This window comes from Schistocerca cancellata, chromosome 4 (assembly GCF_023864275.1).
Source record: "Schistocerca cancellata isolate TAMUIC-IGC-003103 chromosome 4, iqSchCanc2.1, whole genome shotgun sequence".
Taxonomy (NCBI): domain Eukaryota; kingdom Metazoa; phylum Arthropoda; class Insecta; order Orthoptera; family Acrididae; genus Schistocerca; species Schistocerca cancellata.
In genome coordinates this window covers 671,125,108-671,152,236 of record NC_064629.1, presented here as the reverse complement: position 1 = coordinate 671,152,236, position 27,129 = coordinate 671,125,108, and the positions used below count along the sequence as shown (strand labels likewise).

General features: G+C 40.6%; 1 protein-coding gene across 1 annotated transcript in view; it reads right to left on the bottom strand.

Moving 5' to 3' along the window:
- LOC126183630 (thioredoxin reductase 1, cytoplasmic-like) overlaps window positions 1-27,129 on the bottom strand; it is a 99,427-nt gene that overhangs the window by 16,605 nt on the left and 55,693 nt on the right. Inside the window, exons 5-9 of the mRNA XM_049925753.1 lie at window positions 14,465-14,607; window positions 7,156-7,389; window positions 6,798-6,944; window positions 5,737-5,867; window positions 5,417-5,546 (exon numbers count right to left, since the gene is read on the bottom strand). Coding sequence (XP_049781710.1) covers window positions 5,417-5,546; window positions 5,737-5,867; window positions 6,798-6,944; window positions 7,156-7,389; window positions 14,465-14,607 — 785 coding nt within the window. The remainder of the gene's footprint in view (window positions 1-5,416; window positions 5,547-5,736; window positions 5,868-6,797; window positions 6,945-7,155; window positions 7,390-14,464; window positions 14,608-27,129) is intronic.

Below are 27,129 nucleotides of genomic sequence, written 5' to 3'. Positions count from 1 at the left end.
TTAAATATCAGGAAAAGGGATTGAGATGGCTTAGTTGCCTGTGTTGCAGCATTCCCCTCAGCCACTTCTGGTACATATCAACTTGAGTGAGCAGCTACTAACTGAACTCTTGCAAAGAGCACAGGACATTATATCCCTAAGAATATCATAAAAAGTCAGGCTACAATCCCTTAGAGCCCAAAACTTTCCATGCTGAGAAGGGTAAGGTTAAGATGAAAAGCTTATAGACATGCTTTAGGGCAATCTGAGCACACTGTGGGGCTCCATTAATACAGGGAAATTAAGATGCACTACAAAACATTGCTTCAGGAAATTAAAAGAACATGCTGGGAGAAGTTTCTATGAAGGCAACTGCAATTTGACATATGGGGAAGACCGTATAAGCTACTGACTGAAAAGGTTAAGGAACCTACTCTCATGTACACAATTCGTAGAGAGGATGGCTTAATGACAGCTGGATCGAAGGAGTTAGCAGAAAATCTGCGAACAGCCCCACTATATGATGAAACACTAACACAGATGCTGAAATACATGCACAACAAGTGGACTAGATAATAAATATGACAATCAGATGTTGGGTGACACCTTTTGCTCAAGAAGAAAGTGCTATCACAATTTCCAAGTTCGAAACTGCAAAAGTACCTGGCCTGGATGACATTTACCCCAAGGTCATGCGGATAGTAGGTCCACTGACAGTGCCATATTTGACAGCATTACTAAACGAAGTGTCACGAATAGCTAGGAGTCTGGTGATATGGAAGGCAGCTAGCACATCAGGATTAAAAAGGGAAAGGATAAAGACCTGGCATCACCAAAAAGCTATAGACCTATTTCTTGTTAAATGTCTTGGCCAAAGTTTGGGAGCATCTGCTCTGTGACCAGTTGCAGCTGCACAGGGAGCTCTTTGGTCTACATGAGTGTCAATATGGATCCAGACAAGGGAACTGTATATATGATGCAGGTAACAGAGCTCTTCATAGTTTAGAAAATTCAACAGCCAAGTACACAATCACGCTCATGATTCACATTGCAGGCACATTCAATAATCTTTGGTGGCCTGGGATATTTACACACCTCCAAGATCTCGATGTCCCCAAATGTCTGTATGAGAGCTTTGTAGATCAGTGTAGCATATGTAGTATCTAGCAGATTGCACAGCAGAGCAAGATACTCAAAAAGGTTACCAAGGGCTTTCCTCAAGGCTCCATAAGTAGTCCATTGTTCTGGATCTTACAACTGAACACCTAATACAACTGTTAAACAGGGCACATGCTACTGGAAGATGCTGTTGCATATGCAGACGACATCCTAGTAGTTGTGACTGCGGACTCCAGGGCAAGACTTGGGGAAAAGATGAATGATGTGCTTGCTCAGATGTAGCATTGGTGCAAGGGTGACAAACTGACTGTAGCTGTTCATAAAACATCACACATACTTTTGAAGGAAAAACTATCTCTTGCCAGCAATCCCTCCCTGAGGCTTGACAGAGAAGCACTGTTTGTAGATATTTAAGCACATGTGATGCAGTATGTGAAGGTTGCTGTGTGTGGACGGGTTACTCCTGTAACTGAAATTGCAGATCTGAAGATGGTTTAGAGGTCTCTAAACCGGTCATGTGAATAAACATTTTATGCAATCAAGATGGATTATAAGTAACATTGTAAAACCACTGATTGCAGTTATACCATCAGACACTATGTCTGTTTTTGCAAAACATAATTTGTGATTGCAGCATTTTGGAAAATATGCTCGTTTACCTCATACCCAGATATGAATTTCAATTTTTTGATGACTTGTACTTGCTGTTATATATCTGATTTTTTAATAACTGATGATATATATTTCCACAAATTATTGTATAAATGCTGTATTGTACATTTAATTTCCTTCACTTAGACTGATTTTATACAAAGTATTGGAGAGGATTGTGATTTTTAATCATATATGCTAATTACATGTGTTTTTGCTCGTATTCTGTGGGATTTTAACATTTTCCTCGATTCTGCATTTTTGTCAATTTTGTGTTTTTTAAGTCTGGACTGCACAAAAATGTAACATAGGGGATACACTGTAATCTTTTTCAGTCTTGTTTGTCTACCTGTCTACGATTCTTCATCTCCAGTATTCATTGAGTGGTTACCTTTGTCACTAAGTAATTTAAATTCTACCAGTTTTCCAGTGCCATAAAGATCCATAACTGCAATTCATAACTGAAGAATTTGATGTTTAGCTTCTGCAGGTCTCTAACCTCCATACAGAAAGTAATATGTCATAATGCACGGAATGCTTCCTTTATAAATGTTTTGACAGAAGCTGGAAACAGTTAAAAAAATAATCTCTTTGTAATGTCTTTGAGTAGAATGGACTGTCTGAAGTGAATGCTTCTCCAATATGGTGATTAGAAATTAAAAACTTGCTCTGTTGGATGGGGATTGGTAATGGCCGACACCTAGATAATCAAACCAGCTGACGTGTGTTGGCTTTGGACAAGCACGGAAAACTTAATTCAGGATGGCCCAACAGGGATATGAACCCTGTTCCTTTCTGTACACTTTGTGTAGATGTAGTTACAGCAGTAAGAGAATTTTAATGATAGTACCTTTTTTCCTTTTTTAATGGTTAATGTCTGCAAAGTGCACATGGAGACAATTGAACCAAAAAGTGGAAAATGTTTGATCTCCAGTACACAAAAGCTATGAAGCAAATGTCTTAAAAGCTGTGCTGACTAAGCAAATGTTCACAGAAGCATATACAGTTCAAATCAAAATATTTCTAGTCTGCCAAATAGTGACATATCAGCATAAATGACAAAATATTTTGGACCTTTATACTGCACTTGTCATACAAATACTGATTGTAAAATGGCCAGACAATGCTCGTTCTCAAATTTTCATTTGAACATTAGCACCTGCATAACTGCATGTAACTTACCTACCACTGTTTTCTAAAGATCTGAAACTTATATGCCCTAACACTTGACAGAAATAGGTTTATTTCACTGGAGTTGACCAATGTAATTTAACACATCATCTTCATCAGATAAGGCATTTTCTTACTACACTACAACAAATGTCAATGCATAGCAATGTGATTGCAACATTAGGGCAGTAATATGGTACTTCAATTATCACAAGGAGAGGAGGTATACTTGGAAAAGGCTGGGTTGTATGGAAAGATTTCAGTTAGATTACATCATGGTCAGGCAGAGGTTCCAAAATCAGATACTGGATTGCAAGGCGTACCCAGGAGCAGATTCAGACTCAGATCACAATGTAGCAGTGAAGAAGAGTAGGCAGTAGTGATGAAGAGTAGGCTGAAGTTTAAGAGATTAGTCAGGAAGAATCAATATACAACGTAGTTGGATACGGAAGTGCTAAGGAATGACAAGATACGCTTTAAGTTCTCTAAGGCTATAAACAATGAGGAATAGCTCAGTAGGCAGTACAGTTGAAGAGGATTGGACGTCTCTAAAAAGGGCAATCACAGAAGCTGGCAAGGAAAACATAGATACAAAGAAGGTAATTACAAAGAAACCACAGCAACAGAAGAAATACTTCAGATGAGGGAGGAAAGAAGGAAGCCAAAAATGTTCAGCTAAATTCAGGAATACAGAAATAAGTCACTGAGGAATTAAATAAATAGGAAGTGCAGGGAAGCTAAGATGAAACGACTTCATGAAAAATGTGAAGAAATTGAAAAAGAAATGATTGTCTGAAGGACTGACTCAACATATAGGAAAGTCGAAACAACCTTCAGTGAAATTAAAAGCAAGAGTGGTAACATTAAAGTGCAATGGGAATTCCACTGTTAAATGCAGAGGAGAGAGCGGTTATACGGAAAAAATACAGTGAACACATCCATGAGGGGGAAGGTTTGTTTAATGTGACAGAAGAAGAAACAGGAGTTGAGTTAGAAGAGATGGGGGATCCAGTATTAGAATCAGAATTTAAGAGAGCTCTGGAGAACTTTATATCAAATAAGCCAGAAGGGAAAGATAGCATTCCATCAGAATTCTTAAAATCATTGGGGAAAGTGGCAACAAAACGACTATTCCAGTTGGTGTGTAGAATGTATGACTCTAACAACACACCATCTGACTTCTGGAAAAATATCATCCACACAGTTCCGAAGACTGCAAGAGCTGACAAGTGTGAAAATTATCGCACAATCAGCTTAACAACTCAAGCATCCAAGTTGCTTAAAAGAATAATACACAGAAGAATGGAAAAGAAAATTGAGCGTGTATAAGATGATTAGTTTGGCTTTAGGAAAGGTACAGATGCAAGAGAAGCAATTCTGATGATGTGGTTGATAATGGAAGCATGACAAAAGGAAAAATCAAGACACATTCATAGGATTTGTCAACATGGAAAAAGCGTTCAATAATGTAAAATTGTGCAAGAAGTTCAAAATAGGGGTAATCTATGGGAAGAGACGGGTAATATACAGTATGTACAAGAGCCAAAAGGGAATAATAAGAGTGGATGACCAAGAATGAAGTGCTCGGTTTGAAAAGGGTGAGAGACAGGGAGTAGTCTTTTGCCCCTACTGGTCAATCTGTACGCTGAAGAAGCAATGATGGCAATAAAAGGGACGTTCAGGAGTGGAATCAAAATTCAAGGTGAAAGGATATCAATGATATGATTCGCTGTTGACATTGCTATCCTGAGTGAAGGTGAAGAAGAATTACAGGACCTGCTGAATGAACAGTCTAGTGAGAACAGAATAAGGATTGAGAGTAAATCGAAGAAAGATGAAAGTAATGAGAAGTAACAGAAATGATAACAGCTTGGAGCTTAACATCAGGATTGGTGATCATGGAGTAGATGAAGTTAAAATAATCAATGACAGATAGAGCAAGGACAAAAGCAGACTAACATGGGCAAAAAGGACATTCCTGGCCAAGAGAAGTCTACTAACATCAAACATAGGCCTCGATTTAAGGAAGAACAGCATTGTATGGATATGAAACATGGACTGTGGGAAAACCAGAACAAAAGAGAATCAAAGTGTTTGAGAGGTGGTGCTACAGATGAATGCTGAAAATCAGGTGGACTGATAAGGAATGAGGAGAGTCTCTGCAGAGTTGGGGAGGAAAGGAATATGTGGGAAACACTGACAAGGAGAAGGGATAGGATGATAGGACATATGTAAAGACATCAAGGAATAACTTCCATGGTACTAGAAGGAGCTGTAGAGGAGGGAGGGGGGGGGGGGGCTGTAAAGGAAGACAGAGATTGGAATGTATCCAGCAAGTGCTACTCTGAGATGATGAGGTTGGTACAGGAGAGAAATTTGTGGCAGGTCGCATCAAACCAGGCAGAAGACTGACGACTTAAAAAAAGTACTCTACACCATAATGACCTATAATTACAATGTTTGTTCGCTCCTGAGCTGTCAAGTACAACAAACATACCTTACTCAATAACTTCCCAGCTTGAATGGCTACTGGTGTTAACTCTGGTTTTCCATCAATTACATCTCCAATTGCAAATATATTGTTGACTGATGTGCGTTCATACTCATCAACTAAAATTTTTCCATTCCTGCAAAATATACACAAAACATGTTACACCAGAATACAAAATAATGTAAATAGTTTTACAATCATTAATTATACTTCAAAAATCTTGTCAAAATCAAAGCTCAGACAACAAGAGGGAACTTGGCACATCTCTAGCTATTACTGCTGAAAGTTTGGTATTATCTGTCATGGAAATTGCTATAAATACTCACGACTTATTCAGTGCTATTCCAATCTTATCTAAGCCCATGTTGCTAGTGCATGCATTCCGTCCAGTTGCAAACAGAACGGTATTACACACTATCTCAACTGATTCTCGTTTTTCACCTTTTACTGCATGAACCTGTAAAGAATAATGAGTTGTACATGGAGAAGCACAAATGTGTGGTGAAATAAATATCATCTTCCATATACCAGACAATAAGTTACAGTGCAGCTAGTGAACAGAGAGAAATTAATTCTTTGGAAGTAGTACATTCCAATTAGGCGTTGCTGATCCAAAGATGGAAATAATTTTGGAATGTGATGACATTAATGAAAAGCAGACAAAAATGGAATCTGTGCACTTTCACATCATAACAATTATGTGATTCTTTTATCTGTTTCCACTCCCTTGTATAAATACCTATCTTCCTATTTGTTCTGTTCTGGGAATCTCCAACTTCTTTTATTCTTACAAGTATCTCAGCCTCCATCTCCACTAGTCATAGTTCTTTAACTACCTGTACATCGGTCTCCTTACTTCCAACTGCCCCCATCACAATAATTACTCTACCAGTTTTCAGCAAATAAGACTGTTTCCACTCAAATGCTTTTCTATATAATACACAAAGCACTAATGCTGGGCAAAACAGATGGGAAAGGAGGGAGAGGGCGGGGGGGGGGGGGGGGGGGGGGGGCGGCGCATGGAGAGGAGAAAAAGGGACACAAGATATATTTTTAATGGCAGTTGTACTTGTTGAGCTGTTGCTGAACTTAATCTGGGAGGGCTTCACAGCTTCAACTGAAAATGTTGAATGAGGCACAATGCAATGTGCGGTGAGAATAAGAAATTATATAAAATAACTAAATATATACATGCACCACTACCGAAAATGAGATCAGAAAAAGGGACAATTATAATGGCATCGCAAGTGGTACAAGAATAAGTAGGATGATCCCACCTTGCTCTTTTACACACACTAAGGAAGAACCACTTACAAAGTCAATAAAATGCTACTTCCTGATGACACTAGCTTATAAAAGATCAAACAAATGTGGAACACTGTGATACCTTTAAAACTGGTGGAGCACCGTCTTCAATCTTTTCAATGCCGGTAGGGACACACCCTCTGATAAATTTTACTCCTTGGGATTCCATGTGGCTTCCAATCATTTCAGCCATTTGTTGATCAAAGCCTCTCAGCAGTATAGATCGTACCTGTGTGTGAAAATGAGCTGTTTTGGATATTTCTGAAACAATGCTGAAGTTAACCCTTAATTTACTTTTTCGTCACTCAAATACCTGCATATAAAAGAAGCTCACACAACAGAAAATATACTTTGAAATTTTAAGTTTTTACATAGTTAAAAGTAACTTACTAGTTGTTACTAAGTGGGTTTCTAGTAGAAAAGGAATTATGTATTCTCACCAGGACAGTTACATCTAGACCAAATCCAGCTAAGAAGCCAGCACACTCAAGTGCGATGTACGATGCACCAACTATTACTGTCTTCCCAGGATTGTACCTCAGAGAGAAAACATCATCAGATGTTATAGCATACTCCTTCGCACCAGGAATATTAGGATAATGTGGACGGCCACCGACAGCTATTACAAAATTCTGAGCCGTGAGAGTTGAGACTTCGTTTTTAATATTTTGCATCTGAAATCAAATTTACCACCACTTTGTTTTAAAGATCCTGAGAAAGCCTAGGTGTAATACAAAACAATGGAATGAATACAGGCAACTATTACTGCATAGTAGATGTTTAGCAGTAAAGAGGCAAATAAACAATAAATGGAACATGATAACACTGCTTATGAACTTTCACTCTTCTTCCTTTTACTCTGCATGCACACATTCCATGTTGTCTTGGTACCTTGTGTGCTGAATAATATAGCCACTTCATGATGAGCAGATATATTTATTCATTCCACTGTTTATAAAATAAAGCTGTTTTGATTATAACCATTTTTACACAAATAGGTGCCCATTAATATCACTTTTTAGAACCAGCAGTATTAATTCCAATGCTTCTTTATACCACAATTGATAAATATCAAATTAAATCATTACTTCATTTCCTAGTAACATCTTAGTATAGTAGAAAACGAGACAATTAATTAATAACAATACTTTCAACTACTTCCTGGCAGATTAAAATTGTGGACAGATCAGGACTCAAACCCAAAACCTTGTATTTCCATGGACTACATACTTAACAGCTGTGTACATAGTCACAACTCAAGACCTGTCTTTACAGCTTCACCTCTAACACTCTTCCTCATTGCTTCTCAAAAGAGCAGAAAGCAGGAGACAGGTACTAGCAGAAGTAAAGTTCTGAGAGTAAGTCATGAGCCATGCCTCGATAGCTCAGTAAGAGAATTGTCCTCGAAAGGTGAGATACTGGGTTTGAGTCCCAGTCTGACAAACTGTTTTAATCTAGTACGATGTTTTAAAACGGACTAAAAGATTCATCAAGAAGTACTTTCATTATTCCAATCCCAATTACATAACTAAAACCACTGATACATGAAAGAGTAAGAACTTATATGGTACAAATTTTGAATGTACACTTTTTAGTGAGAAATTATTAGTCTTTTATACCATCAGCAAGAAATAATTTATACATTTCTTTCTCAATCTCGTTGCAGACACAGGATGGCTACAATTATGAAAAGTACGAAATCAAGAAGCAATTGACAAACTTTGGCACTAACTATTTCACTGTAAACATCCCTTCATCAGTATCAAAATTATGTGACAAGACATTTACTGATAACTGTTACAAATGTGACTGATAGTTTATCAGCAAAGTTTTGCAGTCCAACACTGGTGATTGGTTGTCAATGCACATACAGATCAGCAGTAAAAGTAAATTAAAACTGTCCAGACATGTGTTCGACACATTGAACAGATTGAGACTGTGTGAAGTAAATGTATACACTATCATTAATTTTTATGGTGGTACTGACCATAAAGTTCAAATCAATCATTCATGTTTCCCACCATGAATATTAAAAAAAAAAAAAAAGCAGCAGATAAGAGGTACACATTTTAATATCCCTGGCAGTGGACGTTATCAATGGTGGAGTGGATGCACTGCAGTTAGACCCAGTCAGGTGCCATCAGAGGCGCGACCATCAGGTCACATGGTCTTGGCCAATAGCAGCTCGGTTCCATGTGAGTGGCCACAGCCCAGTCTAGTGTAGTGTAGTGTAGTGTAGGACACAGCATGAACTGGGTTAAATCTCACCCAGCTGCTATTCGGATTCTGACCTTGCTTTGGATGTGGATTACTGGTTTACATTCTTCTTGTTTATACAGTGCTATGCTCACAACAACCTTGGCTTTGTTCACGGGATCACAAGTTTGTATTACACGTTGACACTTTAATGGCAACAAATTCTTAGCCTATTGTGTCTACGGCAATGTGTTCACTTCCAGCTCTTATGTTATGGATCTCGAGTTTATAAAACTTTTGCAGCAACAGCTGTCACTCCAACAGTAACAGGTGTGCGTCAAGAGCAACAGCACAAAGAACAGCAGGTCGTTCTCCTGCAGCTTGTTTGTCAGCTACAACTCCCACATTAATCGATAGGCCATAAGTAGATCACCACCACTGTTCACAGTGTTATACAAGTCTGCAGAGAGCTGGGACGTCTACCTCAACCATTCTAAACTGTATTAATTTGCTTATAGCATTTCTAGTAGCTAGCACAGTGCTTTGCTTTCGTCTTCCTGTATTTGTTTATACGTAATTATTTAGAAACTGCAACCACTCTCAGAGCCTAGTGAACTGTCTTCAAGTGACCTCACTGCTCTGTTATCCAAATCAGATGTGCCTTGCTGCTAGGTTCCAGTTTAATCAGTGTGACAAACAATACAAAGTCTTACGCAGCTTGGGCTGCTGAGTTGCAGGGCCTCCCATCCAAGTGCAATTTCAGATGCCAGAATGTAAAGCTTTGTACATGGAATTATTGATGTGAGTGTGTGTCTTATCCCTGACAGGGAGGTTACAGCTAAAGCTTTGGTCAAGTCCAATCCTAGTATTGGTAAAGTGCTTAAAATTGCTACATCTTTTGGGGTCGCTGCAGCAGCTCAGCAGACTTATGAATGAAACTCAGGTTTCCCAAATTGTTAGTCACATTGCAAACAGTGTCATTTGATGATTCTGTCTCACCTTCTTCTAATTCTGCCTCTAAGTCTCACCTAAGTTTGAGGGCACCCAGATTAACGGCATCTCGAGAGACTTAAGTACATCGATTCTTCTGCTCCCTCCTCAATGTCGGTTGAACTTTTTCGTAATCGCCCCAGCAGTCCATCACACGATCCAGGCATCAACTTCATGTATGCCTGTTACTGCAGTCAGGACCGGACTGAAACTTCTTTGACTTGTGCAATATACATATCAGTGTCAAGGAGGGCGGGCAAATCTGCCCAGTTAAGATTACGAAAAAGTTCAACCGACAGAGCCATTAGCTCCACTTGACTGTGTCCAAGTACGGTACTGCAGTGGTTGTCACCCAGCTGCATTTACCTCTAAATGTTAAATGCTATCAGCTCACCTACTACCAAACTGAGGAGGCGGCTTTAGAGATCATTATGGAGACAAGAAGTTTTATGTATATTTGTACGGCAGGAAATATGACCTGTTGACTGACCACCCTTGGGCATTGGTCTAAGCTCCTGGATAAGATGGCACAATCTGCAGTGCTGGGCATTGTTTTCAAGGAGGTATCATTAGGAAACCCATTGCTGCTGTACTGTCCAACATGCCAATGCATACGCCATGTACTGCCTTCCTCTTGGCCACAAAACGGAATTCAACTGCCAGAAAACAGTTTGTTTTGCATTGTACCAACTGCTGCAACAACCTTGGATGAATTCTCATTGATGATGCAAAAGTTAAGCATAGTGTCATCTTATGACCCAGTCCTGCACAAGGGTTTGTCAGTGGTCCAGAAGTGGTCAAAGCATGTTTCTTGCCAAGTGGACCCTTGTTTTCACAATTATTTCACTCTGTACTATCGGCTCCACGTCATGCAGGCTGTCTTAACACTGGCCACGTAGGACTGAATGCTGAGTCATCATTTCACCACCGGAGTGCCCCTGCATCCTCCCCAGCTCCTTCATGCAATACACTGGGGGGGGGGGGGGGGGGGGGGGATGACGTGCATGACGGTGGAGGGAAAGGGGGGGGGGGAGGAGGTTGTCGAGGTGGGGCACATCCAACATTTACTAGCCCAGCATTGATGCTGATATTAAATGCGCATTCACTCCCACCATGCCTGACGCATTCACTCCCACCATGCCTGCTCCCTCAATCAAGCATCCCCACCTGAACATTTTTCACTGTGGTTCTACCCTTACCACCTTTGGGAGAGAGTCTATGTCTATTTAGTGAGGCCATTTCAGGGCACTATGTGGTTTATAGTGATGGACACACTCCGTAACTTCCCATTTGTGGTGTGCATGCCTTTCACCAACACCACTGTACAATCATGCCCTTGAGAGGATTTTTGCTATTGAGTGGGCATCTATTGCCTGGCGCCTGACAATGGGTCCTAATCTACATAGATTCAGTTCAAGGCCTTTTGTCAACGCAAAAGTGTCAACCATTTGATCACCGCCTCTATCACTCCACCTCAAAGGCACAGGCTGAGTGGACAGTCTGTACCCTCATAACACAGATGCAGAAGGCCTTGCAAATGTTGTCAACATAGGATGACTTGAACAGCTTCCTCGTGACACGTAGGTCCACCACTGTTAACAGGGTCAATCCAGCTAAATCCTGCATGGATACAGACATCGCATACCGTTACACTTCCTGTGCCCCTTGCAGTGTGCCCCACATAGGCATGAGGCTCTTGTGTCTGGTTTTATACACTACTGGCCATTAAAATTGCTACACCACGAAGATGACAATGCTACAGACGCGAAATTTAACTGGCAGGAAGAAGATGCTGTTATATGCAAATGATTAGCTTTTCAGAGCATTCACACAAGGTTGGCACCGGCAGCGACACCTACAACGTGCTGACATGAGCAAAGTTTCCAACCAATTTCTCATACACAAACAGCAGTTGACCAGCGTTGCCTGGTGAAACGTTGTTGTGATGCCTCGTGTAAGGAGAAGAAATGCATACCATCATGTTTCCGACTTTGATAAAGGTCGGATTGTAGCCTACCGCGATTGCGGTTTATCGTATCGCGACATTGCTGCTCGCTTTGGTCGAGATCCAATAACTGTCAGCAGAATATGGAATCTGTGGGTTCAGGTGGGTAATACGGAACGCGGTGCCGGATCCCAACAGCCTCATATCACTAGCAGTTGAGATGACAGACGTCTTATCCGCATGGCTGTAACGGATCGTGCAGCCACGTCTCGATCCCCGAGTCAACAGATGGGGACGTTTGCAAGACAACAACCATCTGCACGAACAGTTGGACGACGTTTGCAGCAGCATGAACTATCAGCTCGGAGACCATGGCTGCCGTTACCCTTGACGCTGCATCACAGACAGGAGTGCCTGCGATGGTGTACTCAACAATGAACCTGGGTGCACGAATGGCAAAACATTTTTTCGGATGAATCCAGGTTCTGTTTACAGCATCACGATGGTCACATCCGTGTTTCGCGACATCGCGGTGAATGCACATTGGAAGCGTGTATTATTCATCGCCATACTGGCGTATCACCCGGCATGATGGTATGGGGTGCCATTGGTTACATGTCTCTGTCACCTCTTGTTTGCATTGACGGCACTTTGAACAGTGGACGTTACATTTCAGATGTGTTACGGCCCGTGGCTCTACCCTTCGTTTGATCCCTGCGAAACCCTACATTTCAGCAGGATAATGCACGACCGCATGTTGCAGGTCCTGTACGGGCCTTTCTGGATACAGAAAATGTTCGGCCGCTGCCCTGGCCAGCACATTCTCCAGATCTCTCACCAATTGAAAATGTCTGGTCAATGGTGGCCGAGCAACTGGCTCGTCACAATACGCCAGTCACTACTCTTTATGAACTGTGGTATCGTGTTGAAGCTGCATGGGCAGCTGTGCCTGTACACGCCATCCAAGCTCTGTTTGACTCAATGCCCAGGCCGTTATTACGGCCAGAGGTGGTTGTTCTGGGTACTGATTTCTCAGGATCTATGCACCCAAATTGCGTGAAAATGTAATCACATGTTAGTTCTAGTATAATATATTTGTCCAATGAATACCCGTTTATCATCTGCATTTCTTCTTGGTGTAGCAACTTTAATGACCAGTAGTGCACATTCAGCCAGTGTCCAGGGTGGACTGAAGAGGTAATTGTACGCCACAGAGACTGCAAGCTGTTTGACGTTGAGGGCCATGCACATTTGTCTGACAACACCGCAATCAGCTTTGACTACAGCCAGTTGCAATCGGCACCTGTGCCCTTGCCTCTGGCTCAGACCCCCAGACCAAACAACGAAGTTGCCTCCAAAAAGAACTCTCAGCTTCTCCCTGCACCTCCTGCACTGAGGAATTACCTGCACGTCTGCATCCTTACTCACACACAAGTGGGTGAGGGTTTGTAGTTCAGAAATCAAGGTGACGGAAATGCTCCCTGTTGGCAAAGGAACACTCTCATGCTGTGGACATGTTGACACCTACACTGCCCCCACAGCCCTTTACCGGGCCTTTTGCCAGGATAAGATTTTAGTCAATAGTCTCAAATGCACTTATAGACAGTGCTATCTCTCGACTTTCCTGACTCACCGACCCTACGTTCCTATTTCAGAGGGAGGGGTTTAATATCCCCACCAGTGGTCAAGAATGATAGTGGAGGCATTACAGTTAGAAACAGTTAGTGCCACCAGACATGTGACTACCAGGTCTCTGCTAGCAAAGCTTGGTTCTAGGTGAACGGTCACACCCAGTACAGGATATTATGTCACAAGAGGTCAGTTAAATCTCACCTAGCTGCTTTGGGTACTAACTTTCTGGCTTATGTTCTTGATGTTTATACAGTGCTCCACTCGCGACAACACTGGCTTTGTTCACAGATAACACACTCATGTCAGGCATCGGCACTTAACATACCTTCAAAAACCATTGAGAAAGTGCACATCCATGAGGTTTAAGTCTGTATGATTGAAGATGGCCCTTTTTTCATTTAAGTCTTTAAGGAAGAGAGTGATTCTTGTTGGTATTTTGAAGTTGGTCTGGACAAGTTCTTCGAATATGTTAAAGAGAAACTTCCAAAATCAGGTATGCGCGAGATTCTTCTCCACCATGACAGCACACTAGTGCACCACATGCTGCAAATGAAGTTCCTGTTTGAGGAGCCTCAGGTCAAGACACTACTTCTAACATTCCAAACACATTATTTGGGTGCATGCAATTCCTTCCTGCCTCAACAGTGAAAGACGTTATTTGTTTATGATGTCTACTAAAAGGGTTTCCCAAAAGCAGCCAACCACAAAGCCTACATCAATTGGTTTTAATGGATGGAATAGCATTTAGAACATCAGGGTGAGGTTTTTTTCACATACGGTTTCTAAAGATGAACAGTCACATAACAGTTTCTCAACTTTCAGAGTGAACCTTATACAAAACATATGAAGATACTAAGCTATATGGATCAGTGATTTATATAAAATTCTGGATACGTTTCTTTCTACATGCAAAGTTTCACAACAATATTAAGGTAGATTCATGAAGTACAGGAGATAAGATGCAAAGTGAAAATAAGCAATTTTACCTTGATACGATGAGCATCCTCAAATTCAGCAAAAGCATTATGGTAAGTGATTTTATTAGTTCTTAATTCTTTTCGATAGTTAAAATTCAGAGACTTGATGTAGTTCTGGACTTCTTCCACGAGTTTTCCCCAATCGTGGGTTACTGCAAAAACAACACATACCACTGAAGTCATAAAATTTTAAAAGTAATTAGAGCCTCTGTAATGATATATTTCTTCTACTAGTTCATGAAAATAGTTCTTACTCAAAGGAAATGTGATTGATTAACAGCTGTTTTGATGAGATAAAACATGTTTCCATATCCTGGGCCACACTTAACACGTTCACTGCCATCGGCGCACCAGCGCGTCCGGCCGATACTAGTGCATATGCCGTCGACGCGCCTGCGCGGCGAGACACTCAGCTGTTTCTCAGCGCCACAGTTTAGTCGGGCACAGCCATTCGGTGTGGTTCATTGCGCAGGCACTCTAAGAACGTATTGTTTTCAATTTTTGCGGGTGCGGTTCGTGTGTTTTCCCTACAGTTTTTCTCTGTTGTGGGACTGAAAATGGAAGACAATCGTGACACGGCGGGCCCTTCAGAACCTAAGAAACGTAAAACACAGGACACAAGAAACGTACAAAAACTAACGGATGCGGAATTATTACGAATATTAGAAGAAAGCGATTCGGAAACGGAACTGGCCAGTGAGGAGGACGGCGTGGAATCCAGTGAAGAGTCTGACGGAGCCGAGTTTGTTTTAGATGAGACTGTAGAAATGGCTGTGAATCCTAGCGACAGGGAAATGGCAGAAGGAGTGGTAACAAGAGATAACGCAGCTGATACAACTGTTGCGTGGGAAAGAGAGCCAGTTGGAATGATAAATTGCCCATTTATAAAAAATGAGGGACTGCTTATTCAACCGACGGAAAACACTCCCTTAGATTATTTTCGTCTTTTGCTGACGGACGAATTTCTATTGACAGTTGTAGAAGAAACAAATCGAAACGCGATTGAATTATTCCTTTCTGCGGGAACCAAAGGACAATCACGAATAAACTGTTGGAAAGATGTGACTGTTGGCGAATTGTTAGTGTTCTTGGGAGTTTTCCTGCACATGGGAAATGTAAAGATGAGGAATTTGCAGGACTATTGGAAAAAGGACGCTTTATTCAACGTGAAAGGAATTGCCGATAGTATTTCACGAAATCGTTTTCTGCTAATACTACGTGCATTACACTTTTCTGAAAATCCAAAACAGGGCAAACCAACACCATCCGACAGGTTGTATAAAATACGTCCCGTTATCAATTTTTTCAATGAAAGGATGTGCCAAGTTTACTACCCTGGACGGGAACTGTCTCTGGACGAATCAATGATCCTTTGGCGTGGACGATTACTTTTCCGCCAATACATCAAAAACAAAAAGCACAAATATGGCATAAAGCTATATATTTTGACAACTCCCACTGGAATGGTCCTAAAATTCGCGGTATACACTGGCATGCTGGACGATTTAGGAGGAAGAGGCCATGCGCAAAAAATTGTTCTTCATTTACTAGATGAAAAGTTGAATGCTGGTCACCATGTGTACATGGACAATTACTATAACAGCTTCGCATTGGCAAAGCTGCTCCTGGATAAGAAGACCCACTGCACGGGAACTCTGAGGGCGAATAGGAAGGATACACCCAAGGAAATACAGGAAGCAAAACTACGAAAAGGTGAAGCCGTTGCCAGATTTGCGGAAGGAGTTATGATAGGTAAGTGGCGTGATAAGAGGGAGGTTTGCTACATTTCTAATGCATTTACAAATGAAATGGTTGAGGTTGAAACCAAAAGAAAGGAGAAGAAATCTAAGCCCTTGGCCATTGTAAACTACAATAAATTTATGGCGGGAGTTGATCGGCACGATCAGATGTTATCATATTACCTCTCGGAACGCAAAACCATACGCTGGTACAAGAAACTTTTTATCCACGTTGTGGAAATGATACTGACAAACGCACATGCCCTACACAATAAATATTGTGGCACAAAAATGCCCCTCCAAGAATTTAGACTCAGTATTATAAGAGCACTATTGCCACGAAAGCAGGTAGAACGGCCAGTCAGAAATCCCCAACATGTTGTGGTAAAACGAGAATCAAATGGAAAATCAAAAACACCGCGAAAAAAGTGCAGATCATGCGCCAGCCGTGGACAACGAACAGACACGATTTACGAGTGCCTAGATTGCCCAAATAAAGCAGGATATTGTTTGAATTGTTGTGTTATTCACCACCTCTAAAGGCAGATAGCACTTTCGTTGCTCATTTATTTTTCGACAGTTATGTGTCGGTACTATTCGTAAACTTTGTATTTATTTTATTTGTTTGAGAGTGTAATGGATAAAGCTCTAGATTGTTTTTTTCTTAGATTTGACATACATTTTATTTCAGAAGTTTCTTCGAGATCTTGTGTTTGTATTTGAATGTTTCTACTATATTTTTTGTCCAATAAATATGTCGTTTGTCAGTAGGATGTTTCGTTTCATTTATGAATATAAAATGAAATTGTAGTAACCTAAACTGTCACACTAACCAGGAACAATACACTAGACGCATTGGCGCGTCCACGGCCACCCGCTACAGAATATGGCCTGATATGCCACTGACGCCTTAGTGCGCCCCAAAACAACTTTGATTCACGAGAGTAAATTTGATTGTGTACTTATAAACTAAATACATGTTATATTACTTTTAGCAATATATTTTCAGATTCTATTAAGAAAAATATTGGTTACGTGGCAAAGCAAGGCCAATTACAGTGGCAGTGAACGTGTTAATAACTAATAAACCTCACATTTGTAAAATTTCAGAGTCCAACAACATTGTAAATGGCCATAGAAAAGTTTTAAATGATTTCCATTAGAGACTAATGTGTTTTAACATTGGGTGTTAAGAACCTTAATACACTATAGCCACAATGCAAACTGATACAGTGCAGGCTTTTATAGCTGTAATTATTTTCATGCTATTCGTACTTTCAGACTAGACCCTGGTCTATGGCATCATTTTCTGATTAATGAATGCTTCATCTCTTTTAGTGCGATGTATCATCACAGGCTAGTGCAGGCTGTTCCAGCCCGTCGGCTCCGTTGTGAGCCGCGGAGCGCTCCCTGCTCCAGGGAGCCGTGTCGCTCGCTGTGACCATTCAAGTGGGTTGGCACGCCGGCACGTGGCACGGCTGGCTGAGGCAGGCGGCAAGGCGAGCGTTTTGATGTGCCAGCTGCATCTTACAAGATCGACAACCTCATACTCTTAGCTGCTAAGACGTGGTGACATGCTACACCAGGAAATATGATGTTCAGGAAATAAATAAGAAACAACTGTTTTACAAGAAATTGCATACTACATTTATTGGGCCTCTGTAGCTTGACATTTTCTTTTCATTACAAGATCGGAAATATCAGGCGTCAAAGTGTTTGCAGCATTAATGCTGAGGATGGCCTTCATTGTTGCATCGTGAAGAAACGATTGTTCCTTACTTTTTACTCTCTTCATTGCTGAGAAAAGCTGCTCACAACAATACATAGATCCAAACATGCACACTATCTGAGCGGCATTGTTGTGAAGCTTGGGAAATGTTTTTTGCTGTAATGAACGATACCATCGTGACAAATCTAATGTGTTGTAGTACCTGCCTTTCAACAAAGTTGAATTTTGCAAATCAATAATCTCCAATTGAAGTGACGATGACAAGTCATCGGGGGAAACTGAAAAAGGAGTGCTGAACACCTTAAGTTCCGTTTCCAAACTAGTGAGGTCTCTGAATCGTCTTTCAAACAAAGTGATGAGAAGCTTTAACTCTGCTCGGTAATCGCCAAAAGTAGTACCTTCAGATAGATTTAAAGAAGCAAGATGATTGAAGAACGTTAAATGTCCATTACTTATCTGCCTCTCAAATAAACGTAACTTTTCCATGAACGCTTTGATCTGGTAGTGCATGTCAACGATTAGCTGCCCTTTGCCCTGCAATTACAGATTTAAATTATTCAGATGCATAGTTATGTCAGCTAGGAACGCCAGGTCTGATATCCATTTTATACCTTTGAGACAACACATTTCTTCCCCTTTCATTTCGAGAAAAAGGGATATTTCCTCACAAATGGCAAAGAAAACATCAAGAACTTTTCCCCGACTCAGCCAACGAACTGTACTGTGGTAAGGTATATCCCCATACTCCATTTCCGTATCTTTCAGGAATCCTTTGAATTGGCGACAATTCATACCGTGACGCAGCACAAAATTCACACACTTTCACGAAATCTTTCATTACGTCACCTAGCTCTACTGTTTCAGCACACAGTGCCTCTTGGTGAATAAACAATGAAGAGTCAAAATGTCTTTCCCGAATTCATCCCCGAGTTTATTTTTCAAACGAGAAGCAAAACCTTGGTGACGCCCAATCATTTGTGGTGCACCGTCTGTCACTATAGAATGGAGCTTATCCCACAGCAAATTCATATTGTCCACTGATTCACAAACAGCTTTAAAAATGTCACGTCCTGTTGCGGTGTAATCGAGTGGTACCAAATCCAAGAGTTCTTCAGTTACTTGCAGCTCCATGTCGACACCACGGACAAAGACTGCAAGCTGAGCACAGTCCGATATGTCGGTGGTTTCGTCAAGCGCTAGCGAAAATGCAACAAAGCTCTCTGCCTTTTTCCTGAGCTGTGTCTCTAAATCCGCTGCCATGTCCAGGATTCGACGAGACATTGTTTGCTTCGAAACGCAAACCCCTTCAATTGCCTGCACCTCCCTTGGAAACAAACATTCTGCAACTGCTACCATGCACGATTTTACGAGTGGTCCCACCGAAAATGGCTTGCTACTCGTCGCAATGATGTCAGCTACCCTGTAGCTTGCTCAAACTGCAGATTTAGTAGTGTTTTCTCCGCTCTCATTCACCTGAAAATTATAAACGCTTTACAGAACACCAACTATGATGCACGTTTTGATACCCTCCGTATTACGAAACGGTTTTTAAACTTACGTCTCTTGGTATGTCATTCTTAAGCCTAGCAACCAGTTCTCTGCGTGCAACGCCTTCTACCCTATCGTAGTGCTCTGCGTGAAGACGTGTATAATGTCGATGTAGATGTAGATTGTACCTCTTTGCAGAATTAAGTCACTGCGGACGACCGTCCCTCTCAATGAATAGAAAGGTATCCTCCAATAGAGGTACAAGGCTCCCGCGGCTAGTCATAGCTGTCATTGAACATGGATTATTGCGTCAGTTGCGGCTGCATGCGGCCAGGGGGCAGTGAGTTCGCTTTCCCCCTCCACGTGGGCTCCGAGCTGCCGCAGTGAGCGCTCCGGCTCCCTGGAGCTCAGTTGGAACAGCCTGGGCTAGTGGGTCGGATGTATCATCACAGGCTAGTGGGTTGAATATTCAATCTGATGTTTACTGCTTTAAAAAAAATTTGCAGTTAAAAATGAAACAAATAGCTGAAATGTACATTTGTTTAGGCAGAACAGTTCAAATATTCTCCATGGTCCAAATTTCCATTTTTCAGGCCCATCTACATCAGAATAAATACCTGCCTTCATAAATTCTGACAATGTCTCCTGTTGAAGATGGTTAACACTATATTGAAGAACAGCACAACTGGCAGCTGGAGGGGCAAGTATATAAGTAACCCTCTCTACCTGTTTCTCAGACTTCCTCCACTAGTGTTCTCATTTCACACTTCAGTTGTCACATGCTGGAAGCCCTTCGACCGTGCTCATCGAGTTGACCCTGGCAAACTATTGCCCAGCCATGCTGTCAGCAGCTTGAACCCAGCACAGTGTTGCCACATTAACACTTAACAATAGGGGTTCATTTGGTAGTCTTTACTTTCTAAAATGATTCTTGGATGGCATCTGTTGTGGAAATGGGACTGACAACAGCGTGCACGTATCACAAAGCAAGCCACACTACAACAAAGGCTTCACTTTGGCACTTGGAACAAAGGGAAGACGAGTGGTAGGAGAACTAATCTGATTCTCCTAGCCACAAGTTATTGCTGCTCCGGAGTATTGTCAGAAAATTATGACAAAGACCACAGTCTAAGTTTCAAAATCTAGATATAATTAAGAACATAAACATAAGTCAAGTTGTTTAATTTCTCCATTTCCTTAGAAACCTTATACTTAGTACATTTTATTGCAAAACATTTTTACAAGGGGAAAAAACCACAGATGTTTAAAACCATTTTAAAACAGAAACCTCACAGGCCTACAGGCTTGTGGCGCAACTGGTATAAAATTTTCAGACAGCTGGAATTGTGTGTAAGTAACTTTTACTGAATGCTGCACTTCACTTCAAAGTGACACAGATACATGACACTATTTTTCAACCTATTCACCAAATCTCCATAAAAAATGCTTAGAACATTCTACCAATCATTCATTTCCTCCACAATAGAAGCCCACTCCTTTGTCACTAAGCCACTCGAGAGCTGTTGTCTCATTGTTCTCATCATTGGAAAATTTCTTTTCATCCAAATGTTCTTTCAGTTTGCCAGAAAGATGGAAATCACCAGAAATATGGAAATCATATGGTGCAAGTTTAGACCTTCTGATCAACATTACCCACATCTCTGCTGTCATGAACAAATTGTTGACACCCTTTCACCACTGTTGTACTTGACATTGCATATGGTTCATACACCGCCAGAATTTTTCAGTGAATCAGCATGCAATTTAGATGTTTTGCCCACAATAATTTTACTGTTCCACATACTTTGGAGCACATTTCCATTTGCAATGCTATATCACTCGCACACTGAGATGCACCAGTTTATCTGTACCACAGCAGATCTGTCTGCAGGAAACCTGGAACATGTACTCTCTTCTGGCAACGTGCCACTCTTGTTGTGCAATGGCCTTGGTGCGAGACGATATGCGTAACTTATTTTCTGAAGTCCCTACACATAAAGACCATGCTAGGACACATACTACTGGACAAAAGAAATAGCAACATAACTACACAACTTTGATTTCAGCCTAAAACAACAACAACAACAAACATCCAATCATATTTTGCGAAGCTAATGTTAATTTAGGCACAACAGACTGTATATCAGGAAAGAGATGCCTGTACGATTTATTAGGCATTGCTGACCACAATAAGTTTATGACAACACCAATCCTATACCATAACTATTTACTTCGTGCCACCAGGCAAACAGATGAGTCTAGGAAAGGTGACTTCTTACCTGGATACAAAAGGAGGCCTAAATCATCATTAGGTTTAGCACTGACCTTTTGAACTACAGTGCCCATAAGATGATAAAATACTGTATTATTGGTATGCTACTTGATCCAGTCAACTTTGTTAAATATTGATATGAAACATCGAAACAACAAGAAACAGAAGAACCATATAAATTTAATTGTCGGGGATCTGTTTTTTCCATCGCTTCTATGCAGTCGCTGTGGTTATCCAATATGTAATCTTCTTGTTTAGTGTGTTTTCCCTTGACTATGCTATTTTTCTTACATTTGTCTGTTCCAAAAGCCATATTTATATCATTGCTGAATACTTCTGTTATCCTTAGTAATTGGTTGAGTTGTTGATTTGTTGCTGCCAGTAGTTTTAGATCATCCATGTATACCAAATGTGTGATTTTGTGTTGGCATGTTCCAGTAATATTGTATCCGTAATTTGTATTATTTAGCAAGTTGGATAGTGGGTTCAGAGCAAGGCAGAACCAGAAAGGACTTAATGAGTCTCCTTGGTATATTCCACGCTTAATCTGTATTGGCTGTGATGTGACATTATCCGAATTTGTTTGGATATTAAGTGTGGTTTTCCAGTTTTTCATTACTATGTTTAGGAACTGTATCAATTTAGGATCTACTTTGTATATTTCCAATATATGTAGTAACCATGAGAGGGGTACACTATCAAAAGCTTTTTGGTAATCAATGTATGCGTAGTGTAGCGACCTTTGTTTAGTTTTAGCTTGATATGTCACCTCTGCATCTATTATCAGTTGCTCTTTACATCCTTGTGCTCCTTTGCAGCAGCCTTTTTGTTCTTCATTTATAATTTTGTATATTGTTGATAGGCATGTTATGGGGCGATATTTTGCTGGGTTTGCTGTGTCTGCTTGATCTTTAGGTTTCAGATAAGTTATTCCATGTGTAAGTGTATCAGGGAATGTGTATGGGTCTGCAATGTAACTTTTAAATAATTTAGTTAGATGTGAATATGTTCAGGTGAACTTCTTTAGCCAGAAATTTGGTATTTTATCTTTTCCAGGGCTTTCCAATTGTGCGTAGAATTAATTGCTCAGGTGACTTCATGTTGCAAAATTATCACTTCAGGCATCTGTGGTATCATCTTGTATATGTCTGTTTCTGCTTGTATCCACCGTGCATGTCTGTTATGTTGTATCGGGTTTGGCCATATGTTGCTCCAGAAGTGTTCCATGTCTGTTATGTTTGGTGGGTTGTCTATTTTAATGTGTGTGTTGTCTGATACAATTTCTTTTGGTTTGTGTTGAATGTTTGGTTTTGTTTCCTTCTATTTTCACTTTTTTTGTACCTTCCAAGTCGTTTGGTCAATGCTTGTAATGTCTGCTTCTTTTCATCTAATTGCTCTATCGCTTCTTGTTGCGAGATTTTACCTAACGTTTTTCATTTTTTGTCTGATATTTCATTTCTTATAAATTGTGTTAGCAGTCTGATGCCTTTTCTCAGTTTTTCTATTCTGATCTGTAGCCTGTGTTGCCATGCTGGTTTTGTGGGTTTCTTCTGTGTGTTGGTTTGTTCTGATCTCTGCCTAGTGTGTATATTTAGTGTAGTGAGTGCTCCTATATAAACCAGTAGTTGTAACTCTTCCATAGTTGTATTTTCATTTATTTAGTTGTGTATGATTGAGTTGATAGTTGCTATTGTTGTTTCGACTTGTGGGTTATTATTTGGTGGTCTATGCAAGAATGGTCTAATGTCTGTATTTGTGCCTTTGTAGTCTATATATGTCAACTGAAATTTTTCTTCTATATCTAACATGTGTGTCACTTCATGTTCTATTTGTGCTTGTTCTGGTGGCTGTCTTAAGATTTCGTTTTCCTCTGATTGTTTAATTGATGCGTGTTGGTCTTTGTTTGTTTGCTCTGGGATGTTTGAGTCCTTTACTGGGATGTTTGAGTCCATTACTGTATTTTCTTCTTCTTCTTCTTCTAATTGCACATTATTTTGTTCCAGTATTTGTTGTACTTGTTGTTTGATGTTTTCTAATTCTGACTGGGGTATCCTGTTATTTTTGATTATTACACGGATCTGATCAGCTAGTCGTTGTTCTGTTAAAAATTTTAATTCTGGGTATCTGGTAATAAATGTTGTGTATACTTGTGATCTGTATCCAGTTGTGTTGGTTCCTAAGTTTGTTGCTTGGTAATAACAGAACATGAGGTGTCTGTTAACTTCATCTGACCATCTCATCCTCTGTCTTTGTTTTCCTTCTAGGGTGGTTGCAGGAAGCATATCCCACAAAACACCTCTATTTGGATTTAAATCATTTTCCAGTTGGCTAGCAGTGTCGTTATCATTGGGGGCAGGCATAGGGTTCAAGCGTCGTCCCCGACCATGGCGGCACTTGTTCGAGGCTTCTTTAGTTCTGTCCTGAACCAAGTAATCACACTAAAAGGGGGGTTAGCCCTATTAGTGGTTTGTTCTGTTCGTCGCCTTTTACGACTGGCAGAACATACCGGAGGCCTATTCTTTTCCCGGGCCTCCACGGGATTTATTATTATTATTATTATTATTATTATTATTTCGAGACTGTGTGGCAAAGTCAATGCTAATAAGGATGCAGAGGGCAGTAACTTTGGGCCAGAGCTACATGGAAAATAGCCCCACTACTACTCCCTTCCTGCTGGTGTCAAAGATGTTGGAGTCATTCCACAGCATTCCCATCCCCTGTTGGGAAGCCAACAGTGAGGAAGAAAAGATGCTACGAGTAATGATAGGCAATCCTTTACGAAAGGGAAAGATTAATGTGCAATAACAAAATTCTGACATTGGTGTATGTGAATAGTCCCTAGCAAAAAAAAAAAAAAAATTGACCAACCTACTTATGCTAGTAAAATGAAAATTGTCCAGTCTTTTGGGGAGGTGTAAACTGTACTACACTTAAAATATTCACCTCATTGTTACCACAACAGGTGAGTAGTTGGATACATAATTATTGAACATAACTGGATTACTAAAGCCCATCTCTCCTCTGTTTCATAAAAATAAAACAGTCTTGACATAAAATTACACACAATGAAACAAGCATTAGCTGCATGAATGTATTACAATTCTTTTTACACAGCTAGATGTGCTGGACAGTGAGTAATAAAATAAATAAATAATAGCAAAAAGCCAGATAATTCTAAAGCACATTAAAAATCTCAGTCTTAATCTTAACACTATATGGAAGCCTAAGCCTGATGCTTCCCAAAATTTTAAAATAGGTGCTACACTTGTCCATTTATCATCTAAAATACAGGGCAAACCCAGAAACAGTGGGTTACCTCTCGTAATCAGACAAAACACATAGTTGAAGTATGTTGCACAGAACACGATACTTCACAACTTTCGCACAAGATACGATCATTTCAGTGGAGAAAACTGTGTGTCCATGGGCACTGTCCTATCCTTGACCTAGGATCCACTTCCTTCCAGTAGCGTAGCTGGCAAGAGCTTCAACATGGTCAGGTTGTCAATTTAACTTCCAGCAGCTTTTTAATCCTCCTACTCACCAGCCAGGTTACAGCATGCTCGGGAATGTTACAGTGGGTGGTCTTACTTCTTCACAGAAGTATCCTCGGCCTAGTCATTGACTGTGCTGTTCCCTGTATCCTGGTACCCAGTAGAGTAATACCACTTTGCCTTGGTTTTTTATCTGTTGAATAGTGTCTTGGATGTTCTGAGTAACTTTTTTCTGTTGGATACCTTTATTCTACCGTTGTTATGGCACAGAGTGGGTGGCACTTATGGCACATTTCTGTCCAGTTTTGTCATACATCATTCTAAGGATCACATTGCTATAAGTTAGATAAGTTAGTGAGCATGCAAGAATAGTCTACCACGTCATCAATAATAGATGATCTGGTAGCATGAAATCCAAACCAGGTCATGTCAGAGCAGCAATTCACATACTAGGCTTGGTTCCAAGGCACATAACTCTGATTACCTGCACTGAATGTTTAATAAATGTTTTACAAGGTTTTTTTTTACAATACTGAGAACCTTATCCACATTCACAGCTTTCTAATAATTTCAGTCACTCTAAATTCATATGGAAAGCTTAATTAGAGATTCTATTTAATGTTATAAAAGACTGGTGAAATAGATCTACAAACCACAGGAGTACCCTGAGCAGGGAGGTGCAAAATAGTTGGCACAGCTCACGAGACAGTCTACAGCTAGTCTTGACACGAGCAGCATGTTCATGCTACGAGTGATTACTTCAGATTGTAAAAGGTGAACAACTGAAGTACAAACCTGCCTTCGGAAACATTTGTAAAAAGACAGTTCATGAATAGCTTCCATGCAAACATCATGTACGGACAACAAATGGATATTTTCTACTATACAAATCAACTGAAACTTTAATTCAGCCTTTGGAGATTGTTGGACCTAGTCTTCGTCTAGTAGCCTGACAGGCAACACTTGTGTTCTGTGTATAGCCCTTAAGTTAATGTAAAATTGAATTAATGTTTGAACTTGCCACAGAAAATGTTTATGTACTGTGTAAGTCCTCTCTATAGCCAAGTGGTCAGCGCAGATGACTGTCATTCAAAGGACCTGGATTCATTTCCCGGTAATGTCAGAAGTTTTTCCTCGGTGGGAAGACTCCATCGGGGTCCACCCAGTCTCATGATGCCAAATGAGCAGCTACTTAAATGAGAAGGAGCAGCTCAAGGGTCTGTAACACCAACAACAACCATGAGAGTGGTGTGTGGACCACCCTGCCCCTGTACCACATCCAAATGACACCATTGGCCAAGGCAGTTGGTCTTTTTCAATGGCCCGTCTGTGGGCAGAGCGGTGGAGCTAATTAATAGCTAACACAATCACCACGTAACAGTCTTCCTAAGCAGAGCTATTTACATCCATCTTTCTGATTCTTTGGTATGCATGTTGAGCTCCAGTTAAGAATTATCCCCGTCCAATGCAAGAAATTTCTCTTTATTGTTTTTGAGTCTTGTTTGCCCAGTGCATGGATTTCCTCTACCTACAAGGATTTCTTGTATCTGAGAAGGAGGTATGGACTGAGATGGACACTGGACACACTGTTGTTATTTGATGTGATTCTGCACCAGATGATTTTTCTTCACATGATGTTAGCAAGTCGACGTGGCCGAGTGGTTCTAGGCACTTCAGTCTGGAACCGCACGACCTCTATGGTCGCAGGTTCGAATCCTGCCTCAGGCATGGATGTGTGTGATGTCCTTAGGTTAGTTAGGTTTAAGTAGTTCTAAGTTCTAGGGGACTGATGACCTCTGATGTTAAGTCCCATAGTGCTCAGAGCCATTTGAACCATTTCACATGATGTTACTATTTGCTTCATTAGGGAAGGTCTCCTAAATACCTCACTGGCAACTGTGGGCATTGCTTTGAAGGTAGATGTGTAGGCACAAGTAACATTTGTGGAAATT